The following is a 15,236-nucleotide window of genomic DNA, read 5'->3' as shown; positions in this document are numbered from 1 at the left end:
CCAGGGACCGACCACGGGATGGTCTGTGGAAACGCATGCAACCGGATTCATGCTACTCGTGGTTCGGGCATCATGAACCAGATGACAGGTTCTCATTAACCTCTACTGATCTGAAGCTGGTGGCTTATCCTAAAGCATCACTCCAGTGATTTGTTAGGTGTCATGTGTGTAAGTGTCATGGAGGCAGTACCATACTCACCGGTCATAGTCTTCTTGCATTGTCATCGGTGATCCGGTCATGCCACCACATTGGTAACCTGGCGGATCGCTGTATGGAGCAGTGGTTACTCTCTCAATGTTAAGTCTATGAGGCTCTCTAGTTTTGTTTTTTAGTCTCTTATACTTGTATTGAGAAAATTCACAAAGCGTCTTCCGCAACACACTGCAACCACTGTATGATTTGTCAAGTCACAAAAGACTAAAGAGGTGCCGCAGAGACCGGAGCACCACTGAAACCGGGAGAAGATGGAGACCGGTGAATACAGGGGAAAAAAAATTAAATAATTGGAGTGGTGCTTTATGGATAGGTCATCAGTGTGAAAGTAGTGGATAACTCCTTTCGTTTACAGATGGGTGATCAGCAAACTGATTTTCCCATTAATATCTACATTGACTTGGCCAAATACCTTGTAGACCTATTGATCCCTGGTATAAAACCTAGAGTTTTGCAGCAAACATCCGATTTCAGCAGTCTCACCCATGACCCCAGACTTCTGAATCCATCCAGACGCCATGCAAAACCCAAAAATGAATTCTGGTTCCAAGCAAGACTACAGACTCCAAAATTCAGCCACGTATTATTATTCACACCCCAAATTTAACCCTAAGAAAAAAGAAAAACCTCTCGTAGCTCCAGCCTACTCTCGTCTTCAGGATGCTGCACATGGTACAAGATGACAGATGGGTCCATGAAGACTGAGCTCCAACACCAATGGGAAAATGTTAAAACATAACTTTTTTCGTGTGCTATTAAAAACATGGCGAGAAAAAGCAAAAAGATTAAGGATCCATGAGCTGAAGCGTTTCAGTTTAGCAACCCTTATTTAAGATGACAGCCAGTGTCATGACATTGCAAGCGATGCAGCACAGAGAATCCTGAAGATGTTCGGTGTTCTGATCCTGTAAGTAACGCTATGCCGCCATCATCCGGACCTTGTGTTCTAGGGCTTGATGTGCCAAGGGGTTACTATCCTATCAATCCCTATAGCTACATCACAGCTAGACCTCTGCACTGTGCCATTCACTGATTGTTGCAGTTGCATGCATAGGGCAAACAAGCACAAAGCTGATCTGGGACCACAGATGATGCAGCAAGGAAACCCAAGTTTGGAAACTGGTCTATGAGCAGCTTAAAAGGCTGTGCTACTAGATAATCAGTTCTCAGATGGAAGCCATCTTTACAATTATGTGATCACTATGGGCCCAGCCTCTCACTTTTTGGCCGGCATTTGACTTTCATGTGGCTATTATCTCCAGTAACTCTGTCTTGAGACTTCAAGAGTTGACTTGGGGTATAGCCAGACGGTATGGCCAAAACGCCAACCACCGCTATGGCCAATTGCCACCTGATCATGTTTTACTATGTGGGGGCAGAGCTTTATTTGCACTGCAGCTGCACCATCTGACCCTACCCTTTTGAGTTTTGCATCCTTAGCATTGATCGATAGGTGGACACCATCTAACACTGCCCTGTAGAGTTTTCCATCCTTAGCATTGATCGATAGATGGGACACATCTGACCCTGCAGTGTAGATTTTTGCATCCTTAGCATTGATTGATAGATGGGCACCATCTAACCCTGCCCCCTGGAGTTTTGCATCCTTAGCATTGATCGATAGGTGGGCACCATTTGACTCTATCCTTTTGAGTTTTGCATCCTTAGCATTGATCGATAGGTGGGCACCATCTGACCTTACCCTTTTGAGTTTTGCATCCTTAGCATTGATCGATAGGTGGGTACCATCTAGCCTGACCTATCACATATGTGTCAGATGTAACAGACAGTCGCTCTGGATCTGGCTGTAGAAGGTCACTGCGTTTGGCATTGCAGACGCCTTCTTAATCCTTCTGACTTTTGGACCCAGCGGCAACCTCCCTCCTGCTCTGATTGACTCACGCTGGTCTGGGTGTTTATAAACTCTGTCTACTTCAGGGAGTCGCCGGTGATATTCTCATTTTCCTTTATGAAGGCTTGGAGCAATAGCAGTCGGCTAGCTTCCTCTCTGGTGCCCTTGGAGGACGTTTGGTGTTATCTCTCTGGTGTCTGCTCAAGCTAAGTTTTCCCCCTTTGTTTGTCTCCCTTGTTGTCTTTAGTTTATAGTGGGGACTGACCAATGCTCACCCCCTCCCTATCTAGGGCCTAGCTTTAGGGATATAAAGGGATTAGGTTTCCTGTTCGGCGATAGGTGCGGAACCTATATAGGGATGGTAGGGTGGGTAGGGTGATATTAGATCTGCCTAGGGGTCTCCACTCCCCCTTTCCCTAGTGTTTGGGCTATCCTCCCCTCTCCTCTTTGTGTTGCACTTAGTCTTTTCCACACTGTGCGTGACATTACCTTTTTGAGTATTGCATCCTAAGCATTGATCGATAGGTGAGCACCATTTGACCCCACCCTTTTAAGTGTTGCATCATTAGAGATGGTCAATAGGGGGGCACTGGACATAGTACATAATAATTTGTTACACTGGGCCAAGGCATCTGATGGGATGCCAGTAATGGAAGACATCATGTAGACCTAGATCGTATGTACTGTCAAAGCTTTCATCACTGAAATCAATATTTCCATTGAAATCAACCAGAATGTAGAAAAATTTTAAGTGAACAATTGCAAGATGGACACGGTGCAGAACAATGCTCTGCAACTATTGTCTGCTATGTAGCGTCAAGTGGGCATGCTGGGACATGTGGTTTCTCAGCAGCTAGGCAGCTTGACTTCGTGCTATAGCTGGTAGGAACCTAGTAACGCAGCACAGCATTTTTCTCCTTGAATCTTCCTGCATCGCCTCTGATGCCGACTTCAGCTTCCAAATTCCTTGCTGCAATTTTCAGACAATGGATTTTCCCAGCTGAAAAAAACTTTTGTTGATATATATATATTTTTTTTGTTCTTAACAAAACCAATCAATTTAATCTCACAATATCGATGTCTCATGCCTTCTTCCATCTCGCTAATTTGCGTTCCGCTCCCATCTAGCCGGAGCCGCGCTATCGTTTTCCCCGCTGCGTCTGAAATAAGTTGCCGTATGGGCCTTTCATTTTGAGCGCTATACAGATTCTCGAAAACATCAGGAAGCTGTAACAACTTTTTAACGAGCTCCAATAAAACAATCCAAAGGAGGTTTAAAAAAAAAACCCTTCACCTTACATTAGTTAGAATCTGGAAAGCCCAGAAATATATGCTCGAACTAATGAGATCATCAAATACGGCTCAGAAATATAAACTAAATAACACACAATATATTACCCCTGTGGATTTAGAACATAAAGGTTCGTTATGAGCAGTGAAAAAAAAAAGAGAATAGTAAAAATTGCTGGAAAGCTCCCTGTTTCTAGAGTTTTAATACTTGCCGTAGCCGGGCTGCGAATTTCACTTAGTGTTGGAAGTTGGTAGAAATAACTATTGTCACAAATCTCTCAGCTGAGGATTTGTACCAATTTTCGGGTTAATTTATCTCTCTGTCTTTACTGTAAAAAGCCGTATAATTTTTATTTTTGATTATAGCGCTGTCTGGTTATTATAGGGTGAAATAATGACAGTCACGGACTGTCGCTGTACTGATTACGGGGAGTGGAACTTTTCTTGACGAGTATGTCTGACACTTTAAAGTGATTTCCCACCAATTTCCCCCAACTCTAAAAAATGGGTCCTGAGTCTTCAGTCCCATCTCACTTGTACACCCATGGTGATGAGGAGTAGATCAGTTGATCCCACACATTGCCTGTCCATTTATACTTTATGTACTTTATGGGAGTTTTGGAATCCGCCAGGCACAGCTATGTATGGTATAAGGAGGATATATTGGTATAGTACCGAAATTTTAATAGACGTGTAGAACATTGACTTGTAAGGTAGCAATCACCTGCAGGTGGCAGTAGGGAGATAGCTTTTTTTCCCCTCTTAGAATTAGAATTTTTCTTTTACCCATGGTGCATTGCTAATAAACGGGATACACAGATTGACTCCTTAAAGGGGCTGTCCACATGTGGCTCAAAAGTCTGCAGTCACTCTATGTGACTGCAAACTTGTTAATCCTCATAGTGTGTAGGCCGTCGGTACTCTCTGGTGCCGGCGCTGGAAGCGGGCGGTCATGTGACTGCAAGTATGCAAATTTGTATGCTTCCGGTCACATTCCGACTAGACGTGAACGGCTTCGCTTAATTACCTCTTATTGAGAAAAGCCATTTTGAAAATTTTTTAGTGTATTTTTGTAGGGAAATGTGGCGGCCCCCAAAAATGCGCAATTCTGGCGGGTTTTGATTTTTTTTTTTTTACGTTTAACATATGGTTGAACAAATTTTATATTTTGATAGATTGGATCAAATATGTTTTATTTATTTTTAAATTCTTTATTTTTGAATGGGGAAAAGTGGGACTAGTTAAACTTTTTTATATTTTTCTCATTTTTTTTATATAGTTTTTTAGCGCCCTTAGGGGACTTGAACCTGCGATTGTTTTATCTTCTATACTGCAATATTAATATATTGCACTATATATTGTAATTGCTGTTCTCCTATGAAGCCTAACCCCTGGCTGAGCTTCACATGAAAACTTAGGTGGCAGCTACGGGGACCTTCAGCAGACCATTGACTGCCATGGTAACTTATCGGCTCCCCTCAATTGCATGGCAGGGGGGCTGATGGGAGCTTGTGCATAAGCGTACTGGAAATCGTGCCATTTAGGTGCTACCGACAGTGATTGACAGCGGTATTTAAATGGTGAACAGCAGCAATTAGGGCAAGCTCTGGACGCTGCTGTTACAGGCAGATGCTGGCTGTTACGGATCCGGGTGATGGAACCTCTGTGCTGCGGTGCAAGGAGGGACCAGATGGGCGAAACTAGGCATCAACTCGGACTGACCAAGGTCGCACGGCGGCTCAATCGACTCCGTGAACCAGGGAAGGACCAAGCAGAGGGACCAGGTGCTACTCTGGGCCTGTCCTTGTATGAGAGCAGGTGACTCCCACGGGTAACTGGCAGGAGCCTCCGGGTAGGCACGGCAGGTAACTGGTAGGAGCCTCCAGGTAGACTAGCTGATAGGCACGGCAGGTAACTGGTTCATTCTCCGGGCAGGCCGGCACGCCAGGCCCATAGACAGACTGGCGGGTTTGGATCGTAGGCAGACCGTCGGGCTGGAGAGTACACTTAGCTGGCGGAGACAGGTAGTCAGGCTGGCGGACTGGACTGGTAGTCAGGCTGGCGGACTGGACTGGTAGTCAGGCTGGCGGACTGGACTGGTAGTCAGGCTGGCGGACTGGACTGGTAGTCAGGCTGGCGGACTGGACTGGTAGTCAAGCTGGCAGCGGGACCTGAGGGCTGGAGCAGAGTTTAGGACACAAAGCTACAGCCTTGCACGGGCACCTCCATCTTGGAGGAGGTGCCTTTTATATGAGAGGTCTTCTGGCCATTGGCCGGGGACTCCTTAGGGCGGCCCCTTTAAGAGGAAGGAAGCATGCGCGCCCTAAGCACAGTGCCTTGGAAGCTGCGCGCGCCGGCAGCAGCAGCAGGAGAGCCAGAAGACGTCGGGCCGGGAGCGCGGCGGTAAGAGGGACGGCGTCTCTGCCTGTCAGGGGGCAGAGACGCCGATACTACACTGGCATCTGCAGCGTATGGAGCAGGCTTAGCTCCATACACCCAGCAGTGACCCCACCAATCCTGCAAATATTGCCATCAAAGAAAAAAAAACTTACATTTTCTACTCTGAACCAAGATTTCAAAAAAGAGAAGACAGGAGCCAGTTCAGGTGGCTGCATCCCTTGTGTAAAGGTGGTGAAGACATGGGCAGGGATCTAATGCTGCAAGACGTAAATCTAAAATGAGTTGTGTACTACTTAAAAATGCATTTTGTTAGGCAGTGAGGGGGATCATATACGAGGGACGGTATGTATCCCCCAGGATGTGCATAGATAATTGAACCCGCAGGGGAGCATTGCTGTCACAGACACAGCTGTGGTTGCAGTGCAAAATAAAAGTAAGTTTGGACTTGGTCAAGCTATTTGACCAAGTCGGTTTTAAGTAAACCCGGCATGGTCTTTTATTTTTGGAATGATGTACAGGATTGCAGTGGGGCGAATCGCTGCCTCCAGCTCGGGTCTTATGAGTGGTCATGGCCACCGTTTTCCATTTAATCCTGCAGCAAAGGTTTGGGTGTGTCAGTTTTTGTTTGCTAGCTGCAGAGCAAGAGGCTCTGTGCAATACAGGCCGGTGTGACGTGAACACAAAGCCCAAGAAGGCAAAGCTTCTGACGCACCTCAGAGTGATACAACGGCGCAGTCGCCCACGGCAACATTGTTTTGTTTGTTTGGACTATTTGGGACAACCCGGCTGCGATCCGGATGATAAAGCAGCCTTTCACTGTGTGAGTTTTTTGAACAATAAAGTACTTTTAGGTTGGATTCTTGGGTCACTTGCCTTTTAATCGCACTGTGTGAACACCGCTGCACTACAGTTTGCAATTTGACTTATCTCGATATGATGACTACCGAGGTTTTAAGATGATGAGTAAAGAAGATTTTTATATGGCAAGGACCTGAATGCTGAAATATATTATCCTATCCATATCAGATCGATGGTAATTTGGCACCCAGCACCTCCATGATCAGTCGTTATCGGCTCCGGCAACGGCTGGCTGTAAACGGTGTATGAAGAAGTACAGCACAGTTTCTTACACTTTTGCAGAGACTTACAAATCAACTCCTATTTCTGATCCCAAGAACGGGACTCTTTAGTGCAAGTGAATTGAGCGAGGCCGGACACGTCTAGTCAGAATGTGGCTGGAAGTATGCTAATTGGGACCGGAGAAGACTGACAGCGTGTATTGTGCGCGCTGTGAGCATTTACAAGTCTCCAATCACATAGAGTGACTGCAGAGTTAACCCAAGCTTGGACAACCCCTTTAAGTTACTTATTTATAAGGGATAACATACAACTTCTTTAACTCAAGAAACTTAGAGAGTAAAAAGGGAACCAACAAGTGCCGAGTCCTTAGGCGATTTTGACTAGTGTGAGAAGAAGGCCCAAAATTTAATCTATTTTTAAAGTACACCTTGTTTTTGGCTTGAAAAAGGCCCTGTGTGGCCGAAACATCGCATGTCTATTTTTTTCTGTGTACACTGGTGCCAGAAAACTTTTTTGAAGGATACTACCTGATGCCTTGGGTTTTTGGTTTATTCACAGTTTTTTACAACCAAGTGGAGGGTTGTACCAAGTCTGCATGGGACACGTAGTGGTGTACAGGATATACCGTTGAATTCTATTTTTCCAGTACATCCCTCAGGACAGCACACCAGTAGGTAGTCCTTCCTTGACCTATGACTGGACAGGATCACAGAGAGGTTAAAAGGCCCCTCTCACCTTCACTCTCCAGTGTTTCTCCTGTTCCTGTGGGGGATAGGCTATGAAAGGTTGCTCCTAGTGTGAAGATATATTGTCCTGTGGAGCTTCATTGTACGGACTCAGGAGCGTCGGGCAGTCCCGGCTTTCTCTTCCCTGTCAGGGAGTCCGGGGCTGACACCTCTCTAAATAGAGGTACACCAGCCATCAGTTGCTGTATCAGAGTACGGACTCAGGTGGGATCGGGGTCTCGGCCTTCCTTTCCCTCTGTCAAGCGGTCTGAGGCCGACACCTCTCTAAGTAGAGGTCCCTCAGTCAACAGCCAGCCAGTGCACTTTCTGCGTTAATGCAGTATTCCTGGTTTTGTCGCCGCGTCCTTCTGGACAGCACCCTTATTTCCCCTCCCTTATGTTTATCTTTAGGCTTGGACAAGATCGATCTTTCTACAGATCATTCATCCATCAAGTTGCCATGGCTCGATATTGAGCTGAAGGGCGTTAAATTGTTTATCTTTCTTATGAGTTCTAGTGGCTCGTATAGACCATTTGCATCCATCCTTCTACTAGTGGCTCGTATAGACCATTTGCATCCATCCTTCTACTAGTGGCTCGTATAGACCATTTGCATCCATCCTTCGGTAGTAGTTTTAAAAAACACTGGAGGGTGGAGTAGAGAGGGACCTTTTAACCTCTCTGTGAGCCTGCCCCATCATAGGTCAAGGAAGGACAACCTCCTGGTGTGGTGTCCTGAGGGACTACCTGGAAATCGAATTACCGGCAGGTCTAATTGCCTTTCTTTGGTCCCTTCGTCTCCGCGCGCGTCACTGGCTCGAACCCATGAATACAATGTAAACATTCCATTTTAATTTACAAAATGTATCAAGTAAATGTTACTCTTACATGTTGTGTTCCAGCCTCGCTTTTATTTTACCCGATAGACATGGGTGTACATGGGATCTTCGGTGAGCCATTATTCGACTTTGAGAACGTATACCATGAAGATCGTCTCTTTTAATACTTTGTAGCACTGACAAATCCAGGTCTAATGCAGGTGTCTATTTAAAACACACATTACTTGTGAAGCGATCAGATACGTTCTCAGAACGCTGTTCAGCAGGTAAAGAATATGCGTGGCCTTTTTTCTGTACCCCCCACCGGATGAATAACTAAACTAGTAAATTATTATAATGTATGCAGACATTTTCACATCAGTTTTGTCAATAGCGATGTCTCGCCAGTATAAAGTGTATCACGGAATGAGAAGAAATAGCATTCATAAAACATTTATAAGTGTAGCACAAGTAGGGCTGAATGTTGGCAGTTTGTTTTGCGAAAAAAATAAATTAGCATACAAAAAAAACTAAAAGACCTTGGAGTAATATTAGTGATGTGACTGTTGTGCTGAAATCTGACATCTATCCTTATGTGAGCGATCTTGTGAAATAATTATGAAAACTTTGTGGGCAAATCGGAAAGAAGAAATATATTGGGAAAGAAGGATGTTGATCAGAATATAATCAGTAGAGAAGTGCAGAACCTCGGCTCATCTCCAGCAATTTTATGTTTTTTATTTCAATGGAGAATGACTTGCGTCGTTAAAAAGTAAATTTAACATGAACGTGTATGTAGCTATCATTCATATCATAATAACGTGACATTTGTTGTGGTGTACACAGAAGAGAAGGGGCCCGATAGCAATAAATAAAATGGGTTCACCATTATGGTTCATAGTTTTGTCAACGATGATAGAAGGGCCCATAGGCTGGGGTTACACGGCAACTTTGGCCATGACACTACATCAATACGAGTGAGGGGTCGCATTACGACTCAGAGGGTACTACGACCACGACAAGCAAGTCGCAAAAAGTCCGATGCTATTTGCTTGTCGCAGCTCTGCAATGAGGCATTAACGCCAAGCGAACTTTGGCCGCTCATTGTCGTAGCCCCAGCCTTATGTTTGCTTCCTTCTCCACTGGTTTCCACCTCTTTGCTTGTGTTTCGCCTTCATGGCCAGGCTGTTTTTTCGTTTTTTCATTTTCGTTTTTTTACTTCTTTTCTTCCTAGAGCCATTACGGTTTTTATTTTTCCATCGACATAGCCGTGTGAGGGGTTGTTTTTTGTGAGGCAAGTTGTACTTTTGAGTGTCACCATTCATTTTATGATGTAATGCATTGGAAAGCAGGGAAAAAATTCCAAGTGCTTTGAAATTGCAAAAAAAGTGCAATTATACATATATATTTTTTATTTATCTTGTTCTCTATATGGTAACACTGTTCTGGCAACCTGATTCTCCAGGTTAGTACGATTACGCAGATACCAAACATGTATAGTTTTTTTTATTTAAGTGGTAAAAAAATATTTGATATGCAAATTGCCTCTTCAGAGAGAGAGGACTTGACCTCTATAGCGTCACCTGAACCTCTATAAGCTAAATCAGAATCTCAATTTGCAGACACGGTGTTTCGGGCTATTGCCCCTCGTCAGTGCAAAGTATGAGATCTGATTTGGCTAGGTGAGAGGCTCTGGACTGGGGTCTAAGGGGTAATGTTTCTCCTTGTGTAAAGTTACATACCTGCTCTGGATTGCCAATGTAAAGGGGCTTACTCCTCGTTCAATGCTCCTCTGGGAAATTTAATATGCAAATTGCCTCTTCAGAGAGCAAGAGAACTTGAACTCTATAGCGCCACCTGTTGGAAGCAGCAATTTGGAAATTAAAAAAAAAAAAGATTGCTGGTGTCGACATTTCCTAAGACCCGTAACAGTTTAATTTTTCGGGATATGGGTCCGTGTGAGGTTTATTTTTTGCGCACTGAGTTGACGTTTTTATTGATACCATTTGAGGTCTATATTATTGCATTCTGTTGCAACAGCCAAAAAAAACCCCATAATTCTGCCATTTTTTTTTTTTCTCGTCACGCCATTTACCAATCACATTTATTTATTTTATTTTGATACATGTGATATTTTAGATTTTATGAACGCAGATACCAAATGTGTATTTTAATTTTTTTTTATTTTTAATAATTTGAACTTTTGTATTTTTTTTTCATATATATATATATATATATATATATATTAATTTTTTTTTAAAATTCACTTTTTACTGTATTTAATAGTCCCCCTAAGGGACTTGAATCTGCGATCGCTTGTGCTATACATAGCAGGGCATCAGCATTGCTTTGTATAGTGAAGATCATGATCTCTTATGAACACCTGCTAAACGCTGGCTTTCACAGGATAATCGTCAGGACAAGCACGGAGGTCTTCAGCAGACCCCCGGTTGTTGTTGCTCCTAAAATCGTGTGGTAGTCAAAGGACCAAATGGGTGGTAGGCACAGGATTCTTTGGGGGCGTGAGTTCAGGCTACAGCTCCTCTTTAAGGTATGTGCAAATGGAGTTTTTTTGAGGCACAAAAATCCGATGTGGTTTTCACGAGAAATCGAACTTGCTTTTTTTAACAGCTTATTTTTTACTTCTTCACGCTTTTTTTTTTTTGCAGTCTTTTGATTTGACAATATCAAGTTTCAAATAGATTCCAAGAGAAATTGTCATTAAAGAATTGACGCATCGTATCTGGTTCTTTTTTATTGGTCTTTGACCAGATTTTCAAAAACTTGTTAGAGAAAAAAATCACAAAAACTTGTTGGATGTACAGCAATGTGGATTCCCCACTGAAATTAATGGAGAGAGAATTCAAAGAGCGTTTGAAGCGTGTTTTATATGGATTTTTGGAACAAATCTGCTTCAAATTCCACTTTAAAAAAAAACAGCTCTGTTCTGTGGATCAACCAGGGATGCGTTTTCTCTCCAAAGGTCCTAATGCCACAGTCTGCCTTCGTGGTATATAAGCTCTAAAATATTAGCATAGTTGGGTTACAGTGTTGTTAAAGGGATTTTCCTTTAAAGAGGTTGTCCACTACTTTTACATTGACGGCCTATCCTTAGTACAGGTCATCAATGTCTGATCGGCCGGGGTCCGACACCCGGCACCCCCGCTGATCAGCTGTTATCCGGGTCGCTGCCACTTCAAACTTTAAAGGCTCATGGTGCTGCAAACTTGACATTTGTTCTGATGGCCCTTTAAATACTTTAAGTTTATGCTCAAAAACACTTTCATAGCCATTCACTAAAGCCCCCATATACATTAGACCGCTGTCAGACAAACAATGGTTCGGGCAATAGTTCTCCCGACTCCCAATACACAGGATCGCTTGACTAAGTATGAGAGAGCCACTGCCAGACTCTTCTGGCATCAGCCTATTCAGAGGATATCCGGCTTAGAAGTAAAGACCAGCTGTAATGGAGGACTGGACCAGACGGCTGACCATAGCAGCACAGATCGAATCGCTCCTCGCTAATTATCTTACTAAACCAATGCAAGGACAGAATACAATATTTGGTGTTAATTTAGCTCTCTAAATCGAAGGTATTCTCTAGCCGAATGCAAATTTATCACAAGAGGACCTGTCACTAGCCAAAACGTTCTTATGCCTCTCCATTTCAGAGATATTACCTTCTTCTTTTTTGCACCCTGTATGTAAATCTAGTTTTGTTAGCCAAGTAGGCGTGATCCTCCTGAAGAAGCTCACAGAGATCACGTCTTGGCTCTTAGACCCGGCATTTAAAGCAAGTAAATTACATATTTTTTATTTTATATATATATCTATGGGGTGACAGGTCCTATTTAAGCTCTCAATCTCAAAATATAGCCATTGCCTTTTTGTCGTTTCTGCAAACTCCAGAGTGTCCTTCACCGGACTTGAATTGGTTCTGCAATATCCTGTAGTGGCGAGGGCTTATCTTCATCAGCACCATCCAGTCACTAGACTAACGTTGACCTAAACTGATTGTCTGCAGAGGAAAAATTGCCAATGAATTGCTCTCTTTAGTTGACTGATTTTAGAGGTAAATTGGCCACATTTCAAATTTTACTCCGGCAGTCGCTATAGTTCCATAAAAGAATGTTCCCAGAAAGATTGTTCTCCCTTCACCCGATGCCCTTGGACATGTAGGGTCAGTGTGACCGACTATAACAATGTATCAATGTGGACTAAAATGTGTTTGGCTGCATCAGTGTAAGGCCTCATTCAGACGTTCGTTTTTCTCACGTACGAGAAAAACCGACCAATTATTTTGGGCAGAATTTAATCACAGTTTGATCATCATTTTTTTTTTTCATTTATGGAGAAAAAAAAATTAAGTTTCTCCACCTTCTCCTTTCTGACAGTCGTGAAAATCAAGCCTTACTCAGACGTCATCTGAGTGCGATGCGGCTTTTTGACGGACCCATAGATTTACGTTGCCGATTTTGATGCAACCCAGTCCGTGCATTGCCATCCAAGATCAGACAAGATACACGGACATCTGAGCGCTAAGGATCGTTGACTGGATGAGCGTTTATTCAATAATTGTTATAATCATCAAACTACTTCTATCTAACGTGTATGGGCAAGTCTCTTTTTAGACAGACGTACAGGACTGTCAAAGGGGTTGCTCCAGATCGTACAAAATTGGGGCAAAGGGAGGTAATGGTGTAAAATAACAAGCTAAGCATTATCTACCTGTTGAAGTTCCTTTGCCACCTCACCGCTGTATCCTGCAAATGATCACTGGCAACAAAAAGTGACCACTGCAGCCAACTGTCTGTTGCCTTCTACCTTGACATCACTGATCTGCCGCAGCGGTGTGTTGTGGATAGGACGTCACCGCTACAGCCCTTACCCAAAGACATACTGCGACAGTTGTGGTTACTGAATTACTTGAGATGGATTTAGGATCCAGTCTGATGGTCATTCAGTGGGGAAAATAAGTATTTGATACACTGCCGATCTTGCAAGTTTTCCCACCTACAAAGAATGGAGAAGTCTGTAATTTTTTTCGTAGATACACTTCACCTGTGAGAGACAGAATCTAAAAATAAAAACCAGATAATCACATTGTATGATTTTTAAATAATGAAATCACATTTCATTGCATGAAATAAGTATTTGATCACCTACCAACCAGCTGGAATTTTGGCTCTCACAGACCTGTTAGTTTTTATTTAAGAAGCCTCCTACTCTGCACTCATTACCCGTTTAAAAGACACCTGTCCGCACACTCAATTGATCACACTCCAACCTCTTCACCATGGCCAAGACCAAAGAGGTGTCTAAGGACACCAGGGACAAAATTGTAGACCTTCACAAGGCTGGGATAGGCTACAGGACAATAGGCAAGCAGCTTGGTGAGAAGGCAAGAACTGTTGACACAATCATTAGAAAATGGAAGAAACACAAGATGACTGTCAGAACTACACCGGAGGACCTGGTCAATGACTTGAAGAGAGCTGGGACCACAGTGTCAAACATTACCGTTAGTAACACACTGGGCTGTCATGGATTAAAATCCTGCAGGGCATGCAAGGTCCCCCTGCTCATGCCAGCACATGTCCAGGCCCGTTTGAAGTTCGCTAGTGACCATCTGGATGATCCAGAGCTGCGCTTGGGAGAAGGTCATGTGGTTAGTTAAGACCAAAATAGAATTTTTTGGTATCCACTCCACTCGCAATGTTTGGAGGAAGAAGGATGATTACAACCCAAGAACACTATCCCAACCGTGAAGCATGGTGGGGGGGAATCATACTTTGTGGTGCTTTTCTGCAAAGGGGACAGGACAACTGCACCGTGTTGAAGGGAGGATGGATGTGGTCATGAATCATGAGATTTTGGCCAACAACCTCCTTCCCTCAGTAAAAGCATTGAAGATGAGTTGTGGCTGGGTCTTCCAGCATGACAATGACCCGAAATACACAGCCAGGGCAACTAAGGAGTGGCGTCGTAAGAAGCATTTCAAGGTCCTGGAGTGGCCGAGCCAGTCTCCAGTCCTGAACCCAACAGAAAATCTTTGGAGAGAGCTGAAACTCAATGTTGCCCAGCGACAGCCCCGAAACCTGAAAGATCTAGAGAAGATCTGTATGGAGGAGGGGGCCAAAATCCCTGCTGCAGTGTGTGCAAACCAGGTCAAGAACTACAGGAAACGTCTGACCTCTGTAATTGCAAACAAAGGTTTCTGTACCAAATATTAAGTTCTGTTTTTCTATTGTGTCAAATACTTATTTCATGCAATGAAAAGTAAATTAATTATGTAAAAATCATACAATGTGATTTTCTGGTTTTTATGTTTAGAGTCTGTCACAGGTGAAGTGTACTTACAATAAAAATTACAGACCTCTCCATTCTTTGTAGGTGGGAAAACTTGCAAAATCATCAGTGTATCAAATACTTTATTTTCCCCACTGTATTTACTGGGAAGGGAATTCTATCCTCTGTCTCCTGAGGCTTTTGCCTTTTCTCCGCATTGCACAAGAATAAGTAGAAATGATTTTTTATCTTTTACCTTCCTATGTTACTAAACTAGAGTTACGCCAAGAAATCTCATACAGTGTGGAAGGAATTAAAGGTGGAATTTACCCTGAATACGGCAGACAACTCATGGACACATTTTGCCCTCTCTTAACTTTTGTCTGTCTGCCCCCGACAGGAGGAGCCAATTACCTTTTGTGAAGAAACATTTGTGTCCCATCGTTCCAGCGGGATGAGACCGTTCCTTCAGAATGCAATTCAGCTTCAGCTATTTAAACAGGTACGAGATTGGAGAAAACCTTTCAGAATTGCTCCGTTACTTATAATAGCCGCATTTAATCTCT

The 15,236-nt window shown here is 43.4% G+C and overlaps 1 protein-coding gene across 4 annotated transcripts in view; it reads left to right on the top strand.

Moving 5' to 3' along the window:
• The window catches only part of DENND1A (DENN domain containing 1A), a 754,510-nt gene that overhangs the window by 610,910 nt on the left and 128,364 nt on the right, over nt 1-15,236 (top strand). For all 4 annotated transcript variants that reach the window (XM_073639759.1, XM_073639756.1, XM_073639757.1 and 1 more), the window contains exon 14: nt 15,071-15,172. In XM_073639759.1, the coding sequence (XP_073495860.1) occupies nt 15,071-15,172 (102 nt within the window). The remainder of the gene's footprint in view (nt 1-15,070; nt 15,173-15,236) is intronic.

The sequence above is a fragment of the Phyllobates terribilis genome, unplaced genomic scaffold (assembly GCF_046119375.1).
Source record: "Phyllobates terribilis strain yellow unplaced genomic scaffold, ASM4611937v1 Scaffold_7__3_contigs__length_470593459, whole genome shotgun sequence".
NCBI classification, from domain to species: domain Eukaryota; kingdom Metazoa; phylum Chordata; class Amphibia; order Anura; family Dendrobatidae; genus Phyllobates; species Phyllobates terribilis.
This window is presented reverse-complemented; position numbering and strand designations above follow the sequence as displayed.